The sequence below is a fragment of the Copidosoma floridanum genome, unplaced genomic scaffold, assembly GCF_036245765.1.
Source record: "Copidosoma floridanum isolate Cflo_tuat_1 unplaced genomic scaffold, Cflo_Japanese_pri ptg000002l, whole genome shotgun sequence".
Classification (NCBI taxonomy): domain Eukaryota; kingdom Metazoa; phylum Arthropoda; class Insecta; order Hymenoptera; family Encyrtidae; genus Copidosoma; species Copidosoma floridanum.
In genome coordinates, this window is record NW_028321879.1 from 2,641,223 (window position 1) to 2,666,428 (window position 25,206).

A 25,206-nucleotide genomic window follows, 5' to 3' on the forward strand; every position below is an offset into this window, starting at 1 on the left:
ATTTTCAGTTTTGCTTCATTCAGTTTGTCTGTATTTAATGCTAAAGATAGCTAATAACTGTAAAGCCTTAACATAGTATAAATGAACATGTTTTATACTGAATAGTACAGAGACAGTGTTTTACTGTTTTACCGAATCCATACATCCATATCTGTACTGCTAACACTTATCTTCCGAATAGAATTTTTTTTACCAAATTCATTTTCAAATTTAGTGAAAACTGGTACTTTTTTTTCATCACAACTATGCATACGATTTTTTCTTTTATTTTAAATTAATAATTCACTCTCGAGAAAAATTCATGATCCTACAAAGTTTTAACATTTTTCCTTATATTACAACTAAGATTGTAGCTCTTTATTTAACACTATTGTGATATTGAATATAAACTCAAAACATGAACATTAAAATATTATAGATCTTTTAATCATATCGACATTTGTATGCCATTAATAAACTTTCATGTAATAATCTTGTATGTACACAGAAATAAATATTCAACATTTATACAAATTATAGTCAGGACTATATTTTAGGATAGTTTCTATTCTTGAACGCTAGAAACCACTAAATGAATATGTGTATAGATATAGAAATTTTGTATAAAAGTTATGAAAAATAAGATATTCCATCACTGTATATTTGGGACTTGTCCCCAATTGAAACCTCCAGGTCTGTCTTCTGGTAATGGAGTATAATCTGTACCACCAGTCTGAGAATTAAAAATAGCCTTCCTGCAAAAATTAAGTACATAAGTTTAAAATACTACCATTATGTTATAAAATACTACCATTTTATTATCACACTATTATGCGATAATAAAATACTTTCATTATGAATAAATGTTTCTATTATTTATTATTTATTAACAGTACCTACACATACATTTATGTACAAAGACTTTTACCCTATCCAATTCGTTTACATAAAATATAAAAAAGTCATAAATCTAAATATAATAGAATATCAAGTTTCAAACAAATATTAGATTTATATCCCTGTTTTGAAGCCCATCACTCTTTTCTTCACTATTTTTTTTTCGTTAAAATATACTCTGATAAAAAATCCAAGAAAATAAGCACAAAATACAGAATCATATATATTCTAACATGCCTAATTTTTAAAATTTATCATTTTCACTTTTATATACTAATTGCACCCATAGGTTTAGAGTAGTACTTTACAAAAACTAAAAAAATTCCTGTGCAGAAGTTAACACGAGTTATAAGGACCTAAACGTGTCAAATATAAATTAAGTACACATAACTTTTAATAAGTATTATTAACTTTATGAGGGTTGTTGAAATGAAACGTACTTTTAGCACAAATTCAGAAGCTTGCAATGATTTCCTTTTTTGTATTAAAGCGTTATCATGGAAAAAAGTTTATTTAATATGTCTTTTCTAACTATATCACTAGTGGAAAAATACTCGACAAAAATAAATTGCATTATATTCTACGAAATTTTTTTTGTTAAATACTATTTTAAAGATGATAAAACACTATATTCACTAATTTTTTTCAGAAACCTATTTTCTACTTACCAGTTAAAACGACGAATAAGGCATTTACTTTCTTAGGCATAACTCGCATTCTCTGCTTACTAGTAAAGTATTATGGCGTAATGCGCATGTAAATTGCATTCCGATCCATAGGTAAGGGTAACAATCATGCAGACTGTGGCAGAATGCTTTTTTATAAGCAGAGAATAAAAGTTTTTTTTATAAAAGTAACACCAAATAACTAACTTAACAACAGTTTTTACGAGAAAAACTTATTTAATCTCTCATTTTGGAGATCTCTTAGAGACTTTTATTCTATTTTAAGCCAATGCTTCGCAGTGCACTATTGGTAAAAGCAACCGCTTTTGCTAAATAGTTTTATTTTTTATTTTGCTGGACGTTATTGTATTTTTTATACCTTTTGTATCTATACAAATGTAAATAGACTCTTGGTCATCTGTACATGTAGTTTTTGTGTAATAATAGAAGTCCTTGGAAGGTCTTAAATATGGGAGACGAAATATAGACCAACTTTTAATATAGAAGTTTTGCTAATTAATACTGTTGTAAAGTTAGATATTTGATGTTTCTTTTACATAATTTAGTCTCGAAAAAATGAGAAAATCAACCAGGTTGGAGAATATTGTCAAATGTAAGATTGTATGCAGGATAAATATGGCACTTTACTCCCTGAAATCAGGCGAGAAAAGTCATTTTTCAACACGTGTGATGGGAAAAATATCTATTTGCATAATGAACACATGGTAACAAAATTAATCAGTTAGATGTTTGCACCCTTATCCATACGGTTCAAAAGAGTGCGAAAGGTATAGAAGGGTCAGTAGACATGTATAGTGGCCCACTGCCTGAAGACAAAAAAAATACGATTTAATCTTATGTTTTTGATCGACGATAAATAATTAATCGGTCGGTCGACGTACAAAAAAATCTGGCACTGCGGGAGTGATGATAGAAGTGAAAACTCTAACAATAACATGGGCATTTTTGAATGGTGAGAAAATATTTTTGTAGGCAATACTTTTGACGCGTTAGTGGGGTGGGTAGGGCTCTTAGAAGGAGCCAAATTTATAGCGCTATATAATAATAAAAAAAAAAGAACAAATCATGAACATGTCGCGATTGAAATAAAATCCCTTTCTTATGCAGGATTGATATAATTAATCATCAACGTGCCAGGCTCTCATTCGTTTTACCCACGCCTCTTTTTTGCTAGTCAGATATTATAAGCAAAAAAAATTAGTTTCAAGTAATTTTGTATAGGCGAGTTAGCACAGGCATGTGCGAAAGCAGTAGAGAGCTTATGTACTATACATGTAAGTGCAGGGGAGTGAGTCTCTATTCAGCATGGGGATAACCCTACGGACGTCAAGCCACCTTGTGTATTTTTATGAATGTGCAAGAGTCATAGCTCGTAACATTGCACTGCCGAGAAACAAAATACGATCGGAAAGTGGCAGGGCGGCCTGCAAGCTCATGAAAGGCTCTGATTTTTGCTGGCTCTCATCGAGAAAGGTGCAAATACTAGTTTAACATGCGACCACAATTTTTTTCTTTGTTGTAATAAAATCCAACTGATTAAATTGAAACGTTTGTTCTTCATTGCTATTTTTTTTCGTCATTTCGTCTAAAGATTTTTTATCCTTGGCGTTAATAAACAATGTTTCAATTTAATTCAATTCTCTTTAATTTTGCTCGTTAATGCGATGAATAATTATATTCATAAATTTATTTGCATTATATATATACACACATTCGTATTTAAAAAATTTTATTACTCCGAAATATACAAAAACTATGTCAGTGATCGTTTCAGTAGCTTAGAATAACAAACTAATATTTCCAGCATATCATGCTTTCCCTTCAAAATATCGTGATTTAAAAAATTTTTTTGAACTTGTACTGTCAAGAAATAATTTAAAAGGAGATTCAAGATATGTTTAAAAATTTTCTAGTTATGCTGTAGTTTTTTTCCAATTTTTAACACTAATTTTTTTTATCTCTATTTTTGGTCTTCTTTTTTTAAGTGTCACGAGAAGACAATATTAAGACAACAGGTGTTATTAAGAACTTGACGATCAGTTTATCGAAATTTTGATTCAATAAAATCATTGTATATAATGTCAGTAATAATTATAATTTTAAAAAACTAATTATAATGAAATTTAATATTTTTCCACCAAAAATTTGATATTGAAACTTAAACAGTTTCCAATATCTCAATCAATTTTGTATAATTTTTTCCCTAACGAACGTCATTGCATTTGTCATGGAACAAAACGAATAAAAAAAAAAATTCTCTAGCTTACCCTGATGCCGAGATACAAGAATTTGTAGTAACGGACTGATAATTCAATTTTTTATTGCAAAAAAAATTGTGTATTATAATCGTGTATTTGTGCATCACACTGCCAGTAAAGTTTATCAATTTCATTGAAAGGCAAAATAAAAAAATAAGAAAGTCGCATTGTAACAGCCGAGGCAGCTCAGATCTCCCGTCTGTACCCTTCTTTCTTGCAAATAGGTGGCTGACCGAATGCAGTAAGCATAGAGTAAAACACGGGCTGTGGATGCCGTTTGAATTTTAGTCAGTTAGTAAAGCTAGTCAAAATAGTTAGTTGTCATCATAATGTGCCAACAGAAGATTTTTTTTAACAATTTATAAAAAAATGCCAATATTTTAGTAATAAAATAATACGTCCAAAGACAGTTAGTAAATAATTTAAAACAACGTCCAATGTTGGGACGGTCAAATTTTCTATTTATTAAAAAATGTTAGATGTATATTTGGCGCTCGTAACTGAATTCTAATGCATGCGCACTAGCAAGAAGACGAGACGCCGTGACTCTGCACTTCAGCGTCTAATACCTATAGTTTACTCACTCTCGCGCGGTCAGTCGGTCGGTCGATACGCACTCCCTGCTTTTCGTATTTTCCTTTTGATTTGATCTTGCTTTATTTCAGTTCAGCTTACGATTGTATCCTTAATTGTAAAGACTAAAGATAGCATACACTGAAGATAGTGAGAATAAACGTGTCCGTGTTTCATAATAAAAACGACAGTGTTGTACATTTTATTGCCCAATCACAAACCCACACATCCATACTGCTAACAGGTTATGTGCCCAGCACGCGTGTAGTGTGGTTGTGTAATCAAGACCTCCACTAGCCACCATTTTTTTTTTTCTGTGATCGAGCCCATCTCGCGTTTACTCGCATTCTTTTTGCCCTCCACGCTTTTTTGCGCCCCTTTTCTTACAGGCCATCGACGAGGTAGCGTAGAGATTGACATCAGCCACTAGTGAGACTGAGCAGATCGGGGAGGTGACAGCTGGCGGGGTAAGAAAGATTGTGAAAAATTTACAGAAGAAAGAATGTAAGTAACTGATAATGATACTTATGATGTCTTTATCGGTCGGTATATTGACATAATGTGTTTTATTTTTCGATGGCTTGAAACCGAAATTGTATAAGAGTGGTAATAATATATGTTATGGATATAATAAATATGACAATAAATAGGATTTGTGAAGCGTTTTATAAAGCTAGTACTCAGTAATTCTCATAGGCCAAGAGTCGGCACGTGTTTTTCCTCGCGTAAGGCAGGCTTGCATTGGGGTACGAGGATTTTTATTTAGCTGCTACAGCTATATCTACCACTGAGGGGGACGCCTCAAAGCGGGGAGAGGGACTTTCGTTTCGGCCATGACTTGCGTTCGATCAGACCGGGCGTATGTATTCCTTTCAGTAGGCTTGGTAGCTGATGGCGCGCACAGAGCAGCCATCTTAGATAGACTTGTTTACCTTTCCAAGTCCTCGTACAGTGCGGCCTCGATCCTCTCCATGGATTTTCACGCTCAGACTGGAGGTAAATGCCGACTCAAACCGAAATGAAGAAATTTAAAATTTCTAATTTTGGTGTAATACACGTCAGCACATCGTAATAACAGGCATACGATTGTGCTCAATCGCATTGGAATTGTGCTGCTATTGTGTATGACTGTAGACATGTTATGTTTGCATGTTTAAGTCATCTGATGTATCTCGTCCCATGAGTAGTGCGCATGCATTGAGCTCGTGTGTGCGTGCTTGCTCATGTTTCCCGGTGACACAAATGGGGTTAAAATGGTCACTGGGAAGTAATATATATAACTTGATCTGAGTTATTATAGGAGATATAAGTGACGATTACGATACAGGAGATCAGTTTAACTTAATGGAAAAACGTGGAGGTATAATTTACACTATTCCTTAACACAAGCAGCACATTCCAGTTAAAGGTTCTTTAGATAGATTAAAGATAGAAGATTTAAATACAATAAGTCACGTGCAAACAAAATTTAAGATAGACATAAACAAAGGGAACCTTTAACAAGATAGCAAACTAAAGATTTGAGAGATAGAAAAATAAATTTGATTGATACCTCATCTAAAGACAAGAATAAAGATTTGAGAGATAGAAAAGTAAATGTGATTGATGCCTCATCTAAAGATAAGAATAAAGATTTGAGAGATAGAAAAATAAATTAAATTGATGCCTCATCTAAAGACAAGAATAAAGATTTGAGAGATAGAAAAATAAATTTGATTAAAACCTCATCTAAAGACAAGCATAAAGATTTGAGCGATAGAAAAATAAATTTTATTGATACCTCATCGAAAAAAAAAGAAAGATTTGAGAGATAGACAAATAAATTTGATTGATACCTTATCTAAAGACAAGAATAAAAATTTGCGAGATAGAGAAATAAATTTAATTGATACCTCATCTTTAGACAAAAATAAAGATTTGAGAGATAGAAAAATAAATTTGATTCATACCTTATCAAGATAGCAAATTAATGATATCAAAATGGATACATAGTTTTGATGATACCTCAACTAAAAATAGCAAAGCTTTAAAAAATAGAAAGATAGACTTGATTGATACAAGATTATTTTATCAAGAAAGCAAATTAAAGCTTTGAAAAATAGAATGATAGATTTAATTGATACAAGATTATTTTATCAAGAAAGCAAATTAAAGCTTTAAAATATAGAAAGATAGATTTAATTAATTCAAGATTATTCTAACAAGATAGCACATTAAATATTTGGAAAAAAAAAGATTCGATTAATACATAAACTATAGATAGCATGTTAAAGGATCTGAACGATAGAAAAGATAATTTAAAGAAACCGATCGATAATTCGCATAAGAAAATGGCAGGCAGAAATAATGATCTTAAGATAGAATTGACTAAAGGAGCCAGGAGCCTACAAGAAAGATATTTAAGGGATTTAAAAGTTAATTGAAGATAAAGAGCAGACCTTAAATTTACTACTAGATAGATTATCCTTGGATTATTAAAACAGAGTATTTTTTTTACTTATCCTACGGTAATAGTGCAAAAATTAATGATATGAAAAGAAGTGATATACAGATGAAGGCGTATCAAGTATACAACAAAATTCACACTGTTAGATTTGATCCCGCAAATCAAAGTGATACTAAATTTTGCGAATTCCTCGATGGACTAAGATGGATTTTGAATGGATTTTGATAGATTTCGAACTTGTCAGTAAAACTCAGAGTTTTCTTGAAGATGAGAAAAGGGATGACTTTTACCATAAGATTGTCAACAAAGTACCAGATGTGAAAATTGCAGATTCTAATAGACTGTTTAAAAGCGAGAATGGCTTGTCCTATGAAAATTTAAGTGAAGTGTAAAGGAGGTTAAAGTAATATGGAATTGCTTAGATCTAATGCATCGAGTAGTATGTTTGTTGTTGGACCCGAAACTTTGCTCTCTACGTGCACGGAGGGAATCAAAAATTTATGAAAGAAAATTGGTTAAATGCGTGAATAAAAATTCCTCCGTGAACTTGAGAGCGGAGGAAGAAAGGTGGGTTTCGGGTAGTAATAACAAAAACAAAATGGTCCTAGATAGAGTGATATGCACCAATATGCTCGCAGGAAACTTGATGTCGCTTCGTCAGCTTGTTAATAGATGCATATGTATCTATTTAGATGACTTTAAGATAGATATATTTGACCCACGCTCTAACGAGACGTTAATTTCCGATGCCTACAGAGTCTTCATTGGATAGTGGAACTAGTGCAAGATGGTCGGAGTACAAGCAACGACAAGAAGCGTAAAGAAATTATAGATTGCTTAATGATAGAATTCCCCTTGCGGCAATGGCTGAGAAGGTTCAGGAAGTCAGTACCAATTATAGTAAGATCTGACCTATAATCCCAAACAGTGGATCTGAAAACGATTGTTTAGATACCGCTCAACAAAATGAGTTTGAGAAAATCATTAAAGATAGAAAAATTAATGATTGTAAAGAACTAATGATCGGTGAGATTTCATAGGCTTATAAAGTCCCTTTATATAAAGGTATAAAATACTTAAAAGAAATAGCAGAGCCATGCTCTGAAACGCAAGATTCGGGCATTTATCGTTGGAATATCTTAAGGATTGTAAAGAAAGTTTTTAGACAATTGATGCCTCGATGCCTTGTTGATGCTAGAGCACGGTAGCCTTTGTGTGCAGTGGAAGCTGTAAAATTGTAAGGGCTGCGACGAGGTCACCAGCTCACGTTGATCTCGTTACCGAGCGTAAATGGAGTTACTCGTGCAGCAATTATTTTGAGCCGTAAATCATAAATTCTCACAGGGCTAGTTTCTAGAGCCCGTCGACCTTGGTTAAATAAACAACAATGCAACACTTGAATTTGTATTGAACAATAAAGATTTATTTAAAGAGTCAACCAAAACTAAATATTTACAAGAGTAGTTCAAGGTTATCACTTGCGAAGAAATGCGCGGAGCGATGACAATGTATAACTCGCGATAATTATATTAAATTTGATTCGTGAAGAAAATTATAACGACGGCTTACCAAATGAGGCGTCGTGCGAAAGAGCAAGAAGTGTTGACGAAAGGTGTTGAGGAATGTCCCCCTTTGCAGCTAAACCGTAACAATGTAGTTTGACGGAAGAAGCTCAAGACATCGTCTCGTTGGTGGTCGAGACGAAGAAAAGCAAACCGTTAACTCCGAGGAAAAAGCCGTTGTGCTCAGCGCAGGTACAATGTCCGCTCGCTTTGACTCTCCGCTCGGAGGTGAAAAGCGCTCGGCGTCTCGAATGCGCCCGAGCACCAGAAAGTAGAGGGAGGGCAACACTTACTATTGAGTTTGTAGATATTGAAAATGACTTTCTAGTAGTGGGCTCCCTCTGCTCCCTCTAATCCGTTTATTAGTGTGTTCGTTATCTCGCTCTTTCGCACGACAAGTTCGCCTCCGATACGCGTCACTTTGCAAGTGTCTAACAATAAAGATTTTAATAAGTCTGTGCACGATCACTTCATTGCATTATGCAAGGTGTGTCATATTGCTAAAATTTAAAGATTGCCTTTGAACACTAGAAGAGAGACGGCATCAAAACAACTTATCCTAAAAGATACAAATTCATGATAGTATCTACAGACGACTACTTAATATTGACGATGGCATACCCTGTAAAAGTAAAAAGTAAAGCAAGAAATTGTATGGACAAATTTATGACCAGCGCACGAAATCTACTGGACTTTAATGCAAAGATAAGCTATTACAGAACTGATCAAGGAACAGAGTTTGCAGGAGGTTGAACAGTGGAAATTCTCCAGAGATTGGGAGCTGAGTCTCAACTGGTTTCTCCAGACAATCTTCAATACAATGGCGTTTCAGAACGAGACAATCGCACACCACACCTGTCCAACAAAAAAACAGCTCCCTTAGAAAATTTTACCCCCAATCTAAAGATAGAAATAAATCAAATAAGATTTGGTCGTGTGGCCTTTATTAAGATACACAGGAACACTGGAACCAAATACAGCCCACAAGGTATACGAGTAGTACTGGTTGGCTATACTACTACCGGCTACATTTTTCTAAGACCAGAGGATGCAAATTTTATGAGGTTCCGGGTGTAAGATTTCATGAAAGACTTGTATTTAGAAATGTCTGGGGAAGTGATAAAATAGCTAACTGAAATAATCATAAGACAGACAATAAATAAAATGAAGGGTTCATTAAGTTTGGTCAGGATAGTCTTGAAGTATTATTAGAAACGGAGGGAGAATAAGGAGTCAAGATGAAATGAGGGCAACCGAGGAAGAATAAAGAGCTTGTTCAAGAAAACTTCAAAGCAATTTACGAGGAATTGGAATCGATGCATAAAATCAAGTATGGAAAATTGTAGATAGACCAACTATGAATGTTAAAGGAAGCAAGCCAAACATCATAGATTCCAGACGAGTCCTAAAGAAAAAGATAAAAGAAGATGGGAATTACGACATTTAAAGTAAGGTTGATGATTCATGCGTTTAAAGATAGGAATAAGTACGACTTGCAAGAGACTCATGCCCCTGTATCTGGGTTGGCTCTTGTGAGATCGGTAATAACAACTTTTAATAAATTTAATCCAGAAACTTGTCTGCTGGATGTCAAGACAGCATTCATGAATGCTTTAATCAAGAAAGAAATAAATATAGTGTTTCCTGAAGGTCTGCTTGACAAAGATTAACTTAAGAAAAATAAAGTATGTAATCTAGAAAAAGCCCTTTATAGACTTAAGATCAGCTTGAAGGAATGGAACGAGTGTTTTCGTGTGGTGCTGCACTGAAACTAGTATCACAAACGCACACCAGTGAAACTTGCCTTTACGCATGGAAAGAAAAAGTTAGCCTTTTAATCTTGATTTCATATAAAGATGATATCACGATAGCAAGAAATTGGTAAGTAAACCAAAAGAAATTAAGATTGGTCTGCAGTCTGACTTTGAGATATCAGATCTTGGTGAGGTTTGCACTTTTCTAGTTATCACAGTAACAAGAGATAGAAACAATAATTTAATTTTACTTACGCAAACACCATACTTTGACAAAGTTCTGGAAAGGTTTGGATTTACCGACTCAAAACCACAAAGAACACTAATGGTGACAAATCAAGCCCTGAATCGGCAAAGAAAAGACAGATAAGAATCGGAAGGAACTGGAGAACTGAACAAAACTAAAACTGAAGAAAATGTACCTGACAGAGAAGCAGTTAGAAGCCTGCTGTGTCTGTCTAACACAGTCAGACCAGACATCTCGCACTCTGTGAATGTATTAAGCAGATACCAAATCTGCCCAACTGATGACTAGAGAATGGTAAAACGAGTCCTTCGATATCTGTAACACACCAGAACTTTGAGATTAATCTACAGAGGCCGGAAAAATAAGCTGGAAGTCTTTTCAGATGCGAGTTTGGCAGACTGTAAAGGCTCAATTACGACAGGTGGATACCTCATAAGATTGTATTGCGATACAGTTGCTTGGAAGACGAGAAAACGGAGTTACGTTGCAATCTCAACCTGCGGGGCAGAATACGTGGCGATGTGTGATGCAAGGCAGGAGCTGATAGGATTGGAACACTCAAGCAGCTTAATACTGTCATACATTCTGTTGCCTGCGGACCTTTGGTGGGACAACAAAGCCGCCGAAGCAAGTGCTAATATAGATGGTGACAAAAAACTGAGACACATGACCGAGATAAAAGCTCACTACGTTAAGGAATGTGTATCAAGAGGAAAAATAATCGTTAAATAGATTCCATTCAAGGAACAACTAGCAGACATTTTTACAAAACCCCTGCCGTTTGAACTGCATGAAAGACTAACGAAAGAAATTTTGAATGTTAATCAGTGTAAATTGCATGATAATTAAACTTGAACTTGAGATAGTAAAATTAATAAATTGATAATAGATAGATAATGATAGTAGACACGCCGATTAATGTATCTCTTTGTGTATGTTTTAGCTCGTCACAACCAACCCCAATGAGTGATCAAGAAGCCAACCTGTTTCACATCTTCAACTGATTACTTATTCATCTAAATATGATTACTCAGTGTTAATAATCCAATATGTCTTTCCTTTTTTCATTTTACATTGTTTTGTTAAATTCAGATACGAACGGGAGGGATTGCTGGATGTATATTTGGCGCTTGTAACTGAATTTTAACGCATACGCAATAGTAAGAAGACGAGACGCCGTGACGCTGCACTTTAGCGTCTAATACCTATAGTTTACTCACTCTCGCGCGGTCAGTCGGTCGGTCGATACACACTCCCTGCTTTTTGTATTTTCCTTTTGATTTGATCTTGCTTTATTTCAGTTCAGCTTACGATTGTATCTTGGATTATAAAGACTAAAGATAGCATACACTGAAGATAGTGAGAATAAACGTGTCCGTGTTTTATAATAAAAACGACAGTGTTGTACATTTTATTGCCCAATCACATACCCACACATCCATACTGCTAACAAAAAACAAAACAACGTGATTTTTTGGCCGTTTGGACAACCACACAGCCCTCATCAGGTACAAAAATTTATGAGTAATAGAAAATTCTTTACAATACAAATTTTGGTAAATACAATAAACGCAAATCAAGTGAAGTGTATATAACATATCTGCGACTCTAACAAAAGGAATGTAACATCGTAATGTAGTCAGAGTTACAAGTTCAGTTGCTTTTATATCTCGCTCATTTACAAATGACATAGTGTACGCACGTAATACAATCAAATAAGAATCGCCAGCAGTTTTTTGTGAGACGCACATAGATAGCTTATGTTTTCCTAATACTATAAATAAAAGGGGCCTTTGAATCATGTACATGAAGTTAGTCTTCTTTTTTAATTGACTTAACGAGAGACTCACAACAATTTTTTAATTTCTCTGTATTTTTTTGTCTATTAATATTATTATTGAAGTATGGTATATTTAACATTCCGGGAAAAGGCGCTTTTTGTTATTTTGTTCTGTGTCTATAATTTTTCTTTTATCAAAATTGAAGGTATGTGTAAATCCAATGCTATGTTGTGAAAGTACAGATGTATCCTTTTTTTGATGTGAAACATATATTGGCGCGCTTGGGGGTTCGACCGACGCCATGAAGCGACCCGTGTCATGGCGTGATCTCCGGTTTGATTTGGCTCGGCTCGGCTCAGCTCGACTCTCTGTCTCTTTCTCCACGCGCTCACTGTCACCCCTCTCTTGTTTGTAACGTGTACTACCCATACATATAGCTATATAGAAAAGCATATAATATGTTAATATCATATGAATATTGTACGTATAGTATTTACATACGCACATGCATATATTTTTTTTTTTAATACCGGGTTACCACGACAGCCTACTTAGCCTAGTCGCGGGGGCCACCCACTCACCACCTATGTGTGGGGGTGTATTGCAACACCCATCTCTAAACCTTTTTCCTCGTATCCTACCTGAATCCATGGGCACAGTGTGAGTATCTCCGGTGGAACACCTTGCCAGTTAAGCTGACACTCTCTGCGCCGATGGTGCATCGGGTCCCCTCACCACTGTGTAGCCTATCCTCGGAGAAGACTCCATTATTCCAGGACGTCCACTCCTCGCTGGTTAAGCTAGCGCTCTCTTCCGAAGCATCGGATCCAGGCAGAAAACTACCATTTTTATCATAGACAATCAAATACTACCGAGTTCAATAACATATTCTTTAATGTTTCACATCTGTCGTGGGTCCCGAGACCCACACCTGGTTTTTTTCTCTACGTCTCTTTTGTGTTCTGCTATTCTTAATTTTACAGCTCTCGATGTTTGACCAACATAACAGCAGCTGCAATTTTGACATGATATATGGTAAACGACAGTATTTTTATCGAGTGGCAGTTAAATTTTTTTAAAGTAAAAAGATCGAATTAAATTTATTGTTTGAACTGTATACAAGACCAATGTCAAGCTTCTTACAATAATATTTAAGAGGACCTTGCAAGTAGGGAATATACGGTAATGATAAGTTTAGTTAATAATTATTATTATTTCTATTGCGATTGTCAATCATATTCACGTTTTTAAGGTATTTATTATTTTGTTTATAAATTTATTAATAAATCTTTAAGGATAGTTGTTAGCTAGTAAAAATTTATTGATTAATTTAAAATCATCGTCATAAAATTAAGTGTCTGCTAATTTAATGGAAAAGTCTGCTAACGTGTAAATAATACCTATTTTATGCTGTATTGGATGGTGGAAGAGGAAATTAAAGTATTGGCCTGAGTGTGTGGGTTTTCGGTATCACTTAGTTAGTACTGTGTTATTCTGTTGAATGATAATTTCCAAATCTTAAAAACAAATTATGTTGTTATTACATGTCTAAACAGTAAATTGTAATGTAGAAAAATAGCCATTTAAAAGGTTTTTAGTATAGTTAATATATTGAGTAGGCACACATATGAAGATATTATCCACATACCGTACATACAGTGGAACATCAAAACATAAATTCTCTAAGCATGAAGTTTTAAGCAAACACATTACCAGATCACACACCGCCGGACTACAGGGACTGCCTATTGAAGAGCCAAAAATGTAGTTAGTTCATTTAATAATTTACTAATACTAGTGAAGCCTTAATTATAAATGCAATAAAACATTTTTGAAAATTCTTGAATGGTAAAATCAATGCTTATGTTAATGAATTTTGCCTAGGCGTATCTTTAATTTCGATTTTTACTTTTTTCCATTTCAACAACAAATTTTATAATCAAGTTTATGGCTCTCTCTTGGGAGTCCCTGTAGTACGGGGCTGTATGATCTTGTAATGCATTTGCTTGAAATTTTACGCTTAGAGAAGTTATGTTTTGATGTTCCACTGTATGTATAATATGTGGATAACATCCTCGTATGTGTGCCTACTAAATATATCAATTATACTAAAAACATTTTTAATAGCTATTTTTCTGTATTAAATATCACTGTTGAGACATGTAATAACAACATAATTTGTTTTTAAGATTTGGAAATTATCATTCAACAAAATAACACTGTATATTAGAAATAATAATAATTATCAACTAAACTTGTCATTACCGTATATTCCCTACTTACACGGTCCTACTTAATATTATTGTAAGAATCTTGACATTGGTCTTGTATACAGTTTAAACAATAAATTGAATTGGATCTTTTTACTTGAAAAAGATGTAACCGAGCTGCTCGATAAAAATAATGTCATTTACCACATATCACGTCCAAATTGCAACTGCTGTTATGTGGGTCAAACATCGAGAGCTGTAAAATTAATAATAGCAGAACACAAAAGAGACGTAGAAAAAAAAAACAAGGTGTGGGTCTCGGGACATTCATTTATAGTATTAGGAAAACACAAACTGTCTATGTGCGTCTCACAAGAAACTGCTGGCGATTCTTATTTGATTGTATTACGTGCGTACACTATGTCATTTGTGTATGAGCAAGATATAAAAGCAACTAAACTTGAAACTCTGACTACATTACGATTTTATATCCCTTTTGTTAGAGTCGCAGATATGCTATACACTTTACTTAATTTGCGTTTATTGTATTTACTTAAATTTGTATTGTAAAGAATTTTCTATTACTCATAAATTTTTGTACCTGATGAGGGCTAGGACGCTGTCCCAACGGCCAAAACGTCGCGTCGTTTTTTTTTTTAATAAATAGAAAATTTGACAGTCCCAACATTGCACGTCGTTTTAAATTATTTACCAACTTTTATTGGACGTCTCATTTTATCACTAAAAAATTGACATTTTTTCATTAATTGTTAAAAAAAATGATGAAGCCGACTTTTGATTTGGACGAGACTATTTTTTTTTTGTACACCTGGGGAAATTTCGGAAGGGAATGACCGATGCTTTCTCTGTAGGAAAACATAAGATTCATGAATCCTCCGGCCCTTGGACTATTCTTGTTTGCCTACTCGGTGAAATGATATTGTATGCGCACTAAAAAAAAGAACAAGGTATACCTAGGATATTAAGTAATAGTACATTTCTTATTAAAAGAGAAAAAATGAAGAAAGTCTTGTACCACAGGAATTTGACATCTAAGACGAATCTGTGGGTCATTCACGATTTTTCGACAACTCTGCTCTGAGAGACGAGATTATCTTCTGTTGGCACATTATAATGACAACTAACTATTTTGACTAGCTTTACTAAAGTAAACTGTCTTTTACTTTGATACATGTACAGAGTTGGATGAAGAATACACACAATGCGACAGTTGACATAGAATTAACTAAGCTCGAGGCTGCTTGCAACAAAGACGCATAGCATCATACATATATACGTAGCTTATATATATAGTGACTTTAATACTTCCTGCAAGCTTAGTAGCCTCATTATTGCATCACACTTTAGCCAGACAACACGTTTTGTCTTGAATAATTTTTATTGGTATAATAGCTGATTCTAAAGCTTCATTTAAGACAAAAAAGATATGGCAAAACTGGAAGTTGTAGCTTTCAAGCTCAATTTTCCGCAGCATTTAAAATAGCGTAAAAAAAAAAAACCAGTAAAAAGGACAATTCTTAAGACTTAAAAGAAAGATATCTCGGTTTCCTAGATGTTTGGAGTGTTCTAATTTTTGCCAGCATCATATTTTACTAAGTACTATAACATAATCATTTTAGCAAAATCCGTGAACCCATTGCGCACACTTTCTTAGAAAGATGTTGGAATGACCAATGTATATTTCAATCCAGAGCTACATATTTTTAGAGGCTTTGGGGGTCCTTCCAGCTAAAAAGCATCTAAAAAATTGACTAATACTAAAAGCAGTCCGAGAATTTTAAAATTGTCAACTGTAAACTACATTAGAGGAAAAAGAATATTTTATGCAGGTCAAGTAATCAAACGTAAATAGTCCGTGGCCTGTAAATGGACGCTGTTCATGCAACACTTTACTTAACAGATTTAGTTGAGGATTGTGACGATGGACGTGAAGGGTTGTCTAGGATGAATACATAATTCTTTCCGCTTTAGATTATCGACGTATATCCACTTTAAATACCATGTTATAATTTTCTACAAAAACGACTTCTTATGACGTTTAACAAGAGGAGATGTTGTTTCGCAATAAATGAGTGGGTTTTTGATTTTACTATGGCAGGTAACAAGTGTTGAATAAAATCATCAGGTGAAACTGTAGAAGTTGTTAATGTTGATCGATCTGTAGTGTGCCATGCCTGGTATTTAATTTCTTCAATAGAAACTTTTTTTAACCATTCTCGTAATGTAGATTCAAATTTTTTATACAACACACACTGTATGTGTACCGCTCGCGCCTGCCAAAACACAATGCATCAGTCGCAGCTCTGCAAATTTACTAAATCCAATCTTTATGTCACTATTATCATTTTTGAGTTTAATATACAACTCTCTCAGTGTATAGAGTACCGCGGATAGAGTAACGTTTTTGCACGAACGTTTTTTCGCTATTTTCCTTGATGCACTTCGTATCCTTGAGACCAGGAAGTATTCGACTGTTATCATCATGTTCGTGAAAATGCTTTACTTTTTCTATCGATTCCTCTAAAATACGGTTATGAGCTGGGATCGATGGTGTGAGATCTCTTTAATTTTTTAATGAACTACTTTTACTAGACTACCTCCTTGAATTCCATGAAAAATTTGCAACTTGCCACACACTCTAATTTGAAAATAACAATTGACTGAGCAAGAATTTATCTCTTTTCGGTGTATCATCGCTACGCAATTTATTTTGTAAATTTTTCACCGTTTGAAAATAAATATCGAGAGATAGCTCATCGTTCAAAACTTTTTTTTGACATGTATCACAAATTACATCATTTTCTGACACTGAGGAAAAAAATTTCTGACACTCTCAGGAACACCCCGAAGGTTCTTTGAATGCTTTATATTACCTTCGTATGGATCAAAACACTCTTTAAAGCTCATAATAATTAGTTGTAATACTTCAAGCTCACTAAAATAAAAGTTTCATTGTTTTGATTTTCGAGCAAGAGTCAAATTTAGGTTAACTGGAAAAACAGTTGAATTAATACTTCCTACTGCAAGTAACTAATGCACAACGCAATCGAATGATTAATGAACTTACCATTATGCTCAAAAAGAATCACTGTTCATTTATCAATAAAAAAAGCTTCTATACACTAACTTTGCCAAACAAAACTCTTTTGTTGACCAGCTACTTGGAATGAAATAACATAAAATTTGCAGACTACAAAATACTCCATCAATTTGAGCGCTTACTTTTAAATTAACATACACTTCATACTTTATTTTATTACTTGACGTAATAAAAGATATAGTCTTGAATTATTTTTTTGAGTAAAACAAATGAAGAACTTGAAAAAAATCATACACAGCGAAAAGAACATGGTCTTATTTAATCTTGATTTTAGCTATTAGGTAAAGATTTTGAATAGCACCAACAGAAAAAGTAACTCAAGAATCACAAGCATAAGGGCTTATTGTATTTTGAGTTCGTTTGTCTCCGATCGTTGTAAGTGGGTGGTGCAAAAAATCGCATCACTCGACGTCGTGTCGTCGTCTGCAAAACAGTGAGGCAGGCGTGCGGCCGTGCAAAATAAAGCGGCGACGACTAGATTTGCTTGTCATTTGCAAATCGTTGCCCCTCTCAACTTGAAATTTCACAAAGATGTTGTTGAAGGGTTAAACTTTCGACTGACGTGAAAAAAAAAAAAAATTAAAAAATTACATTTTTTGAGGCAATCTAACCTCAAATTGAAACTCAAAGCCGTTCTAAAGAGCAGCTGAAAATCTATCGAATTATGTGCTTCAAAATTTTTTTCAGCTGTTTCCCAAAGCTAGTGAGCGAGTTAAACAGGACATATTTTATGCAAAAAAGCCGCTGCCAGCGCAGAGTGGCCCGCTTGGCTTGGACGCTCCCATAAATGCATAATAACACAGCAGTCTATAGCCTATTGGGCATCGTTCCCAGAAATGGCTGTAAAATCTGCGCTTTGCAATACGACACCAAGCACAATCCCATCGAAAACACCTTACAGTCTCTAAATAATAACTCTGCTTGCCGCTGATACATCAAGGTCACTTCCGCACCGGTATCTAATTCAAACTTCACCTGTTTACTGTTTACCTCAAGTCGGACGTAGAATTTTCCTCGATCGTGGATATGCTCTGCCAGTTGCTCCAAGTTCAAAATTTCGTACGCCGATGCCATTTCTTTTTCTCCTTCCTCTTCTTCGTCCACCTCGTTGATGTTGCGTTTCTTCCTGAAACATACTTTTTCGATATGCCCTTCTCGGTTTCAGCTCCTACAGTGGACGGATCTTCGTAGGGTGCACTTAGTTGCAAAATGCAACCTCCCACATCTGAAACATTTCACTTGTTTCTCCGTACCTCTTTTATTGCTGCTGCCTGCTGCCGGAGCACTCTTGTGGCTGGCACTCGACGGCTTCTTAAACTTGCCTTTAGGAGCATGTAGATATGATACCGATCCCGCTTCTTGGTGAATCACGTTCGTTTTTTTCTCGTAAATTTCCATCGCCGTAGTTATCTGCAAGGCTTTTATGTATGTGAGATCCTTCGTCTCCAGCAATCAGCATTGAATGCGCCTATTTAGTAGCCCGAGCACAAACTGGTTTCTCATCGCCGAGTTCTTGAAGGTAGCAAAACCGCAAGTTACACTCAACTTACTTAAACGCGTGCCATAATCCAACGCACTCTTACCCGGTAAAGGCTTCCTCGAGTAAAATTTAAAAACTTCTGCAATTTCTAGGGCTGTTGGCTCGTACAATTCCTTCAACTTTTTCATTCATTCTTCGTACTCTTTCTTGTATGGGTCCTCCCCTCCGTACGCATCGCACAACTTATTGAATGCCGTCTCACCGATGTGATGTAATAAGTGTACCCCTTTATGCCGCTCCTCGACCTTCATTATCACTAACGCGCATTCAGGCCTCTGCAACCACCGACTCCAGGTAGTCGTCTCTGATGCCAAAGGCTGTACACACGTACCCGAAGTTGTTGAGATTTCTATCACCCAGCAATGCTCACAGCGCGCACTCAATGCAAGACTTACGTGGTCGTACTGATTTCTCCGTTGCTTAATATATCTCCTCACTTGATCCGGCGGCCTCAAGTAGTTTTTGCACCATTCTCGTCACCAATTGTTGTGTATGAGAAGTTTGAGGAAAGATCAGAGTTCAGGTGTAATAAACAGTTGCGTTGTTACCTTATACACTATATTTAATTAACCAAGTAATGTTACATAAGCAAACAATTGTGGCAGTAGAAAGAAGAACCCCGCTCGATCCGAGAGTCCACCTGTATCTCTCTTGAGTCTGTCCTCGAGCGCTCCTGCAAGGTACTCGTGCCGGTGACGCTAACACACACACACACCTACGCTCGGCCATCGTACACACTATCCGCGCCAACACACATATATACATAACAATATCCATAGAAAAAAAGGGAGATACACGTCTTACCTTTTTTTGTCATAATTTCGAAAATATGAGTGTTTCAAAGATTTCAAATAAAGTGATTTTTGGCTATTCAGCTCATTTTCAATACTTGATAACTCCAAATCCATGAGAGCAACAAAACTTTCATCAATTTCACTTTTTTAGTTAAAGGTTTAAATTTAAATAATAGAACATTTTTAATAAAAAATATGAACCAATTCAAATGGTTACTAACACTTTAAATTTAAAAATCCATTTTTCACAATGTTAACCAGGTTTCTAACCTTTTTACATATTTTCTTCATATTTTACATCAAATTTCCTACAAAAAACACTAACAATAAATGGAGAAACTTGAACCGATGTAAGAAAAAAATTGCAGCACAGCACCTCTAAAACAAAGTTTTTTGCTGATAAAATGAAATCGTTTGCCCGTATCAAAAATAGTTGAATGTAAAAGTTGTAGACAATTAAATGATCTACACCTTAAGTCTTAACCGTTTTTCACCATGACCTCAAAATTTTCGTACAAATTGCAAATAATGTTGAAAACTTCTTGGTTTTAATTCTCTCAATGCAAGTAGCAATTTGTTTGCAAACCTACTATTTTTGTTATAAAAACACTTTTTGAACCAATATAACAATTAATATTACTAATATAAATATATTAATATATTCAATGCGGCTCGTCTCATAACGCTCTAGACACTTATTACGCCTTATTCTCTTGCCTTGAATGGTTAAAAAAATACAATGGTATTTATTAGTTCATTCTGGATTAAAATATTTATACGATAAGTCCCCAAATTTGTTAGTTTTGTCGTTATTACTGGAAATAGAATGATAAATAAAAAATATGATGTTAGTTAATGGACACTTCGAAAGAGTTTATTAATTTTTAAATACTATTGCAGTGTGTAACATTATCTACTTGAAAATTTTCACTAAAGTTTTTATTGTTGTAATGAGAATTGCTTCGCTTCTAATTGCTGTAGGGAAATTAGAATCATGCAGTAATACTTTAAAGTGCCTTTAATCGTCATCGCTTTTTGAAAACGCTTTGATAATACTTCCTTCTCTTCTTCGTAATGTTTATTTGTCGAGTAGCAACACGTTAATCTTGGCAGAGCTTCCGTCGCCCAAGTAAAAAATTTCATTGGTGTTCAAATAGGATTATCAATCGTTTGATAACCAGCTGGTGCAGCAAGACGTTAAACTGTTCCACCAATTTCGTCACACAGCTCCTGACCGTGAGAAATTGGGAAGAAGTGCCACTCAGCCGACATTTCAAAATCTTGCATATGATGCGAAAGATTTATAAATTTTTATTTTATTTTTATACTGTCATCTGCCTTTATCCGAAAAATATATAATCTTATTTATGAAATTCATTTTTTCTTCATGAAATGGTCAAGTTGTTTTTAGAAAAGCAATAGTATCGTGATTTGAACATTCAGAAATGTCTAAAAAAAACTTTTTTGACATGCCATGAGCGAGGACCTCGACTATGAGCCATCTGTTGTGGCTCTAAAGATCTCGATTCAGACACGCGACTCACAACTCATGCTGCAGACTCCTGCGAGTGCGTGTGTACGTCGAGAATTTTGCAGAGCCACATTAGATGGCTCATAATCTCGTACCTCACGCACGATGTGTCGAAAAGTTTTATACATCACACTTACGAGAGATTAAGTGATTGACACGCGTGTGTTAATCGCCGTCCTCGCGCACTAGTATTGTAATGTACTATCAACTTATAATTTGTCTTCCTCGTCTTTGTAGTACATCGAAAAAAGATATAATGTTACCTGATCATTGTTCCAATGAATATCTTGTACTGAATTTTGGAAAATCAGGACGTAGTTTTCAGAAAAATCACATATTGCAAGACCTTCATGTTCAAGAAGTTTTTTTTTTTTTCGTTATAAAAGTCTCTTTATTTCCTAACCAAAAAAAAATGAGCTAACAATTTACGTAAGCACTTGTTACCCACTGTCTGCACTTAATACTGCCAATCATTTTTTTATCAAAATTTTCTTCTAGTTGTTGAATAAGATTCGCTATCTCAGGATACTTCTTACATTCACCTAAAAAACAATCCATAGATTGTTTAACACACATCATACGGTCTAAGAAATCATGATAATCTTTAATGGGCTGTTCTAATTCAGCAGTGGTTGCTTTCAAATTTGCTCCATCGATTAATAAATAATGTAACATTTTTATGTACTGGACAAACGCAGACTAAATAAGTGCCATTTGCTCCTGTCAATACACAGTATTTTGGTCTAATAGAGTTAAATTCTGAAAAACTACAGGTAACATTGGAAAATTGTATCTTAAATAACTCTCAACATTCTTGGCAACAGAAATTATATTATGATGAGTGGCGATTGGAGTATTATGTTCGATTTTTCGATAGGACCAATGTCTGAGTACAGTCCAAATTTGTATTTTATCTGCACGATCGTTATAAGCATTAATACTTTCTTAAAGAGTTTTTAAAATTGACGTATCATCGTCATCATCATCAATTTCATCGGGACCATCATGATTGACTTGAAATATCTTTGTCTTGATCGTATTAGCTATTTTTTAAATATTTACCTTGGCACGTGTCTTTTGCATCAATTTTTTTTTGAAGAGCAAAGATCCAATGCTACTTAACCTATTATCCAAAATATAGACTCGATCATTTAATAACTCGTTATTATTACCCAAAAATCCAGAAGTTCCGCCGCTGCCAATGTTTGGATTCAATTCTCCAACTTACATCCTGTTGCTATTTTCTTGCTAAAAAAATCGAAATAATTTTATCAATAACGACTAAATACCAAAAATGTTAAACTCAATTAACTCGATAAGCTTAAAATAGTTCATTTGCTAAGAGAATTAAAAGTGTAAAACGCTGCTGCTACACTGAGAAAAAGCTGCAGCCTTACTAATCACCTTATATACACAAACTCTTTTAAGCGTGATAGTTAGGTTCCACATGGTTACCGATTTAACTTGGTAATTCTTAATTTCTGGGTCCAATTCAACATGGTATTTCATATTTTTTGCTTCACTTTCTTCTTTCATGTTATTGATGCCAAGAATACAACAATCAAATATTTTTTGTTTTAAAGTTACTGTTGTTATTTCTAAATTTATTTTTTGCACTTGGTTTTCACTCACTCTTCGTAATTGAGAAGTAAATTTTGTTGGATGACTTTTTAAATGAAAGGGATTGAAGCAATGATCTTTAGAAATTTCGGTGTTTCGTGATTTTTATAGCTTTGATGTAGGCATTGTTCTGAATCTCGTTATAGTTTTACATATAGGCGAACTTTGCACGTACAGCCATAGTCAAAAAAATAAAAACTGAAGAAAATATACAAAATTGAAATCCAACTCCCCAAGATCATAAAAATACTCATATGCGCATCAAAAGTAAACTCGTGTACAACCTAAAACTATAACTCAAACATGTGGGACTTTAAAAAAGAAAATAAAACTTAAACAATAATATGAATAACTGAAAGTGAAAAAAAAGTCAGAATAAAACACTGAAAAATACAAAAAGTTTTAGCGAAGTTAATAGAAAATCGTCGCACAGCTCATCCGACCACAAACAAATTCTTAGTTCAAACATTCAATTGAAAAGAATAAGTTCTTGGATTCATTCAACGCAGTCAACAAAAACAGTCAAACCCAAAAAAAAAAATAAAACCTTCAGCTGTGAAAGTTTGAAGATATCTAGGTAATCAAAATGCTACATAATTGATTTATTTTTTAAAATAACTTATTTTTTGCGTATTGCAAAACTAAAAAAACCAAGTACAAGTAGCACTCCGGGAGTGCAGGCCGAAGTGAAAACTTGAACTTATGGCGCGTTGGGCACTTTTTTGGGTGAGCATTTTTAGGTGCACTCGCGACATGAGAAATTGTACATAAAAAATCAAGGTTATCAAAGCAATGTGGGCACTTTTTGAATGGACATGAAGTATAATCATATAGAAACTATATTCGAAGGAAGTGGTTTTATTTAAATGAGTAAATATTAGTAAATAGTAAATACAAAATTTATAAATTTTTTTAACACAATACCATAACAGCAACACAAGTCAAATGAAATATTTAAATAAATAAATTTTCCGTTTAATATTCATTTTTAAAATAAATATAAAAAACTCTCAATCTCGTCTGTTGCGAGGGCACGAACGAATGCCCATGCAAAGACTGCGTATCAGCGTTGATCTGAGCATTATTCCACGCTCACAGTTCATGCTTGATCGCACATAGCGCCGCTGACTGGATCCCACCGAGAACTACTTCGCGCGAGAATTCGAATTCAAAATCGTATGATTTTTTCAACAGACAGTAGGCGCGGAAATTTAAATTCGAAAGAATTCTTGGTATACTATTTATGTATGTAATCATGTGGCGTCTCACATCTCTCGCGCTTCAGGCTCTACTCGCTAGGTCGCTAGGTGGCCAAGCCCCTGATATTCGCTCCCGTCAAGCGGCGAAATTCTCGCACGATTCATATACAAGCGCGATCGAGTCACTCTAAGCCCACACCTCTTCTGTGTCTAAGGCAGGGAGCACGTCATCAGCTTTACTGATGAGTCCTGGCGTGCTCTCGGGACGAAACACCTTTTTTCTCTCTTATAGAGGACCTCTTGATCTCTATAATCATACAACATTATCCAATATTTTTAGGCATTAATTAGCCAATACATATAAAGATTTCTTTCGAATTTGAATTTCTGCGCCTTACTGTCTGCTGAAAAAATCATACGATTTTGAATTTGAATTCTCGCGCCAAGTAGTTCGCGGTGAGATCCAGGCAGCGGCGCTATGTGCGATCAAGCATGAACTGTGATATGCTCAGACCAACGCTGCTGCGTATAGCAGCAGCGTTCTCGCATACCTATACACTCCGAGTATACATATAGGTATGTAATCTCGTCTATCGCGAGAGAACGAAGCACGAACGAATGCCCATGCAAAGAGCGCGTACAGTATACATATGTTATAAGAATACACGCGGAGTATATCTGTGTAAAATCTCGTCTGTCGCGAGAACGGCTGAAAATGCTCACCCACAAAATTGCCCAACGCGCCATAAAAAGTTTTCACTTCAAAAAAAACTATTTAAGGCAAGAGAATCAGGCGTGAAGTGTATCTAGAGCGTGATGAGACGAGCCGTATTAAGTAAATCAATGTATTTTTAAAAGGAATGATAATTGTTTACTTATTTTAGGTCTCAAATTTGTTCACAAACTCAGGTGTAGTTGGCATCACTGGCACAAGGAAATACAGACTAACCTGTGGAAATACAATGACTTGATCAATTTTTAATAGAATATCTCGAAATTTTTCAGGGT

The 25,206-nt window shown here is 34.7% G+C and overlaps 1 protein-coding gene across 3 annotated transcripts in view; it reads right to left on the reverse strand.

Moving 5' to 3' along the window:
- Positions 1–316: 316 nt before the first annotated feature.
- Positions 317–25,206, reverse strand: part of Der-2 (Derlin 2) — a 287,644-nt gene continuing 262,754 nt past the window's right edge. For all 3 annotated transcript variants that reach the window (XM_089595256.1, XM_089595261.1, XM_089595247.1), the window contains one exon: positions 317–734. In XM_089595256.1, coding sequence (XP_089451382.1) covers positions 632–734 — 103 coding nt within the window. In that variant the 3' untranslated portion in view covers positions 317–631. The remainder of the gene's footprint in view (positions 735–25,206) is intronic.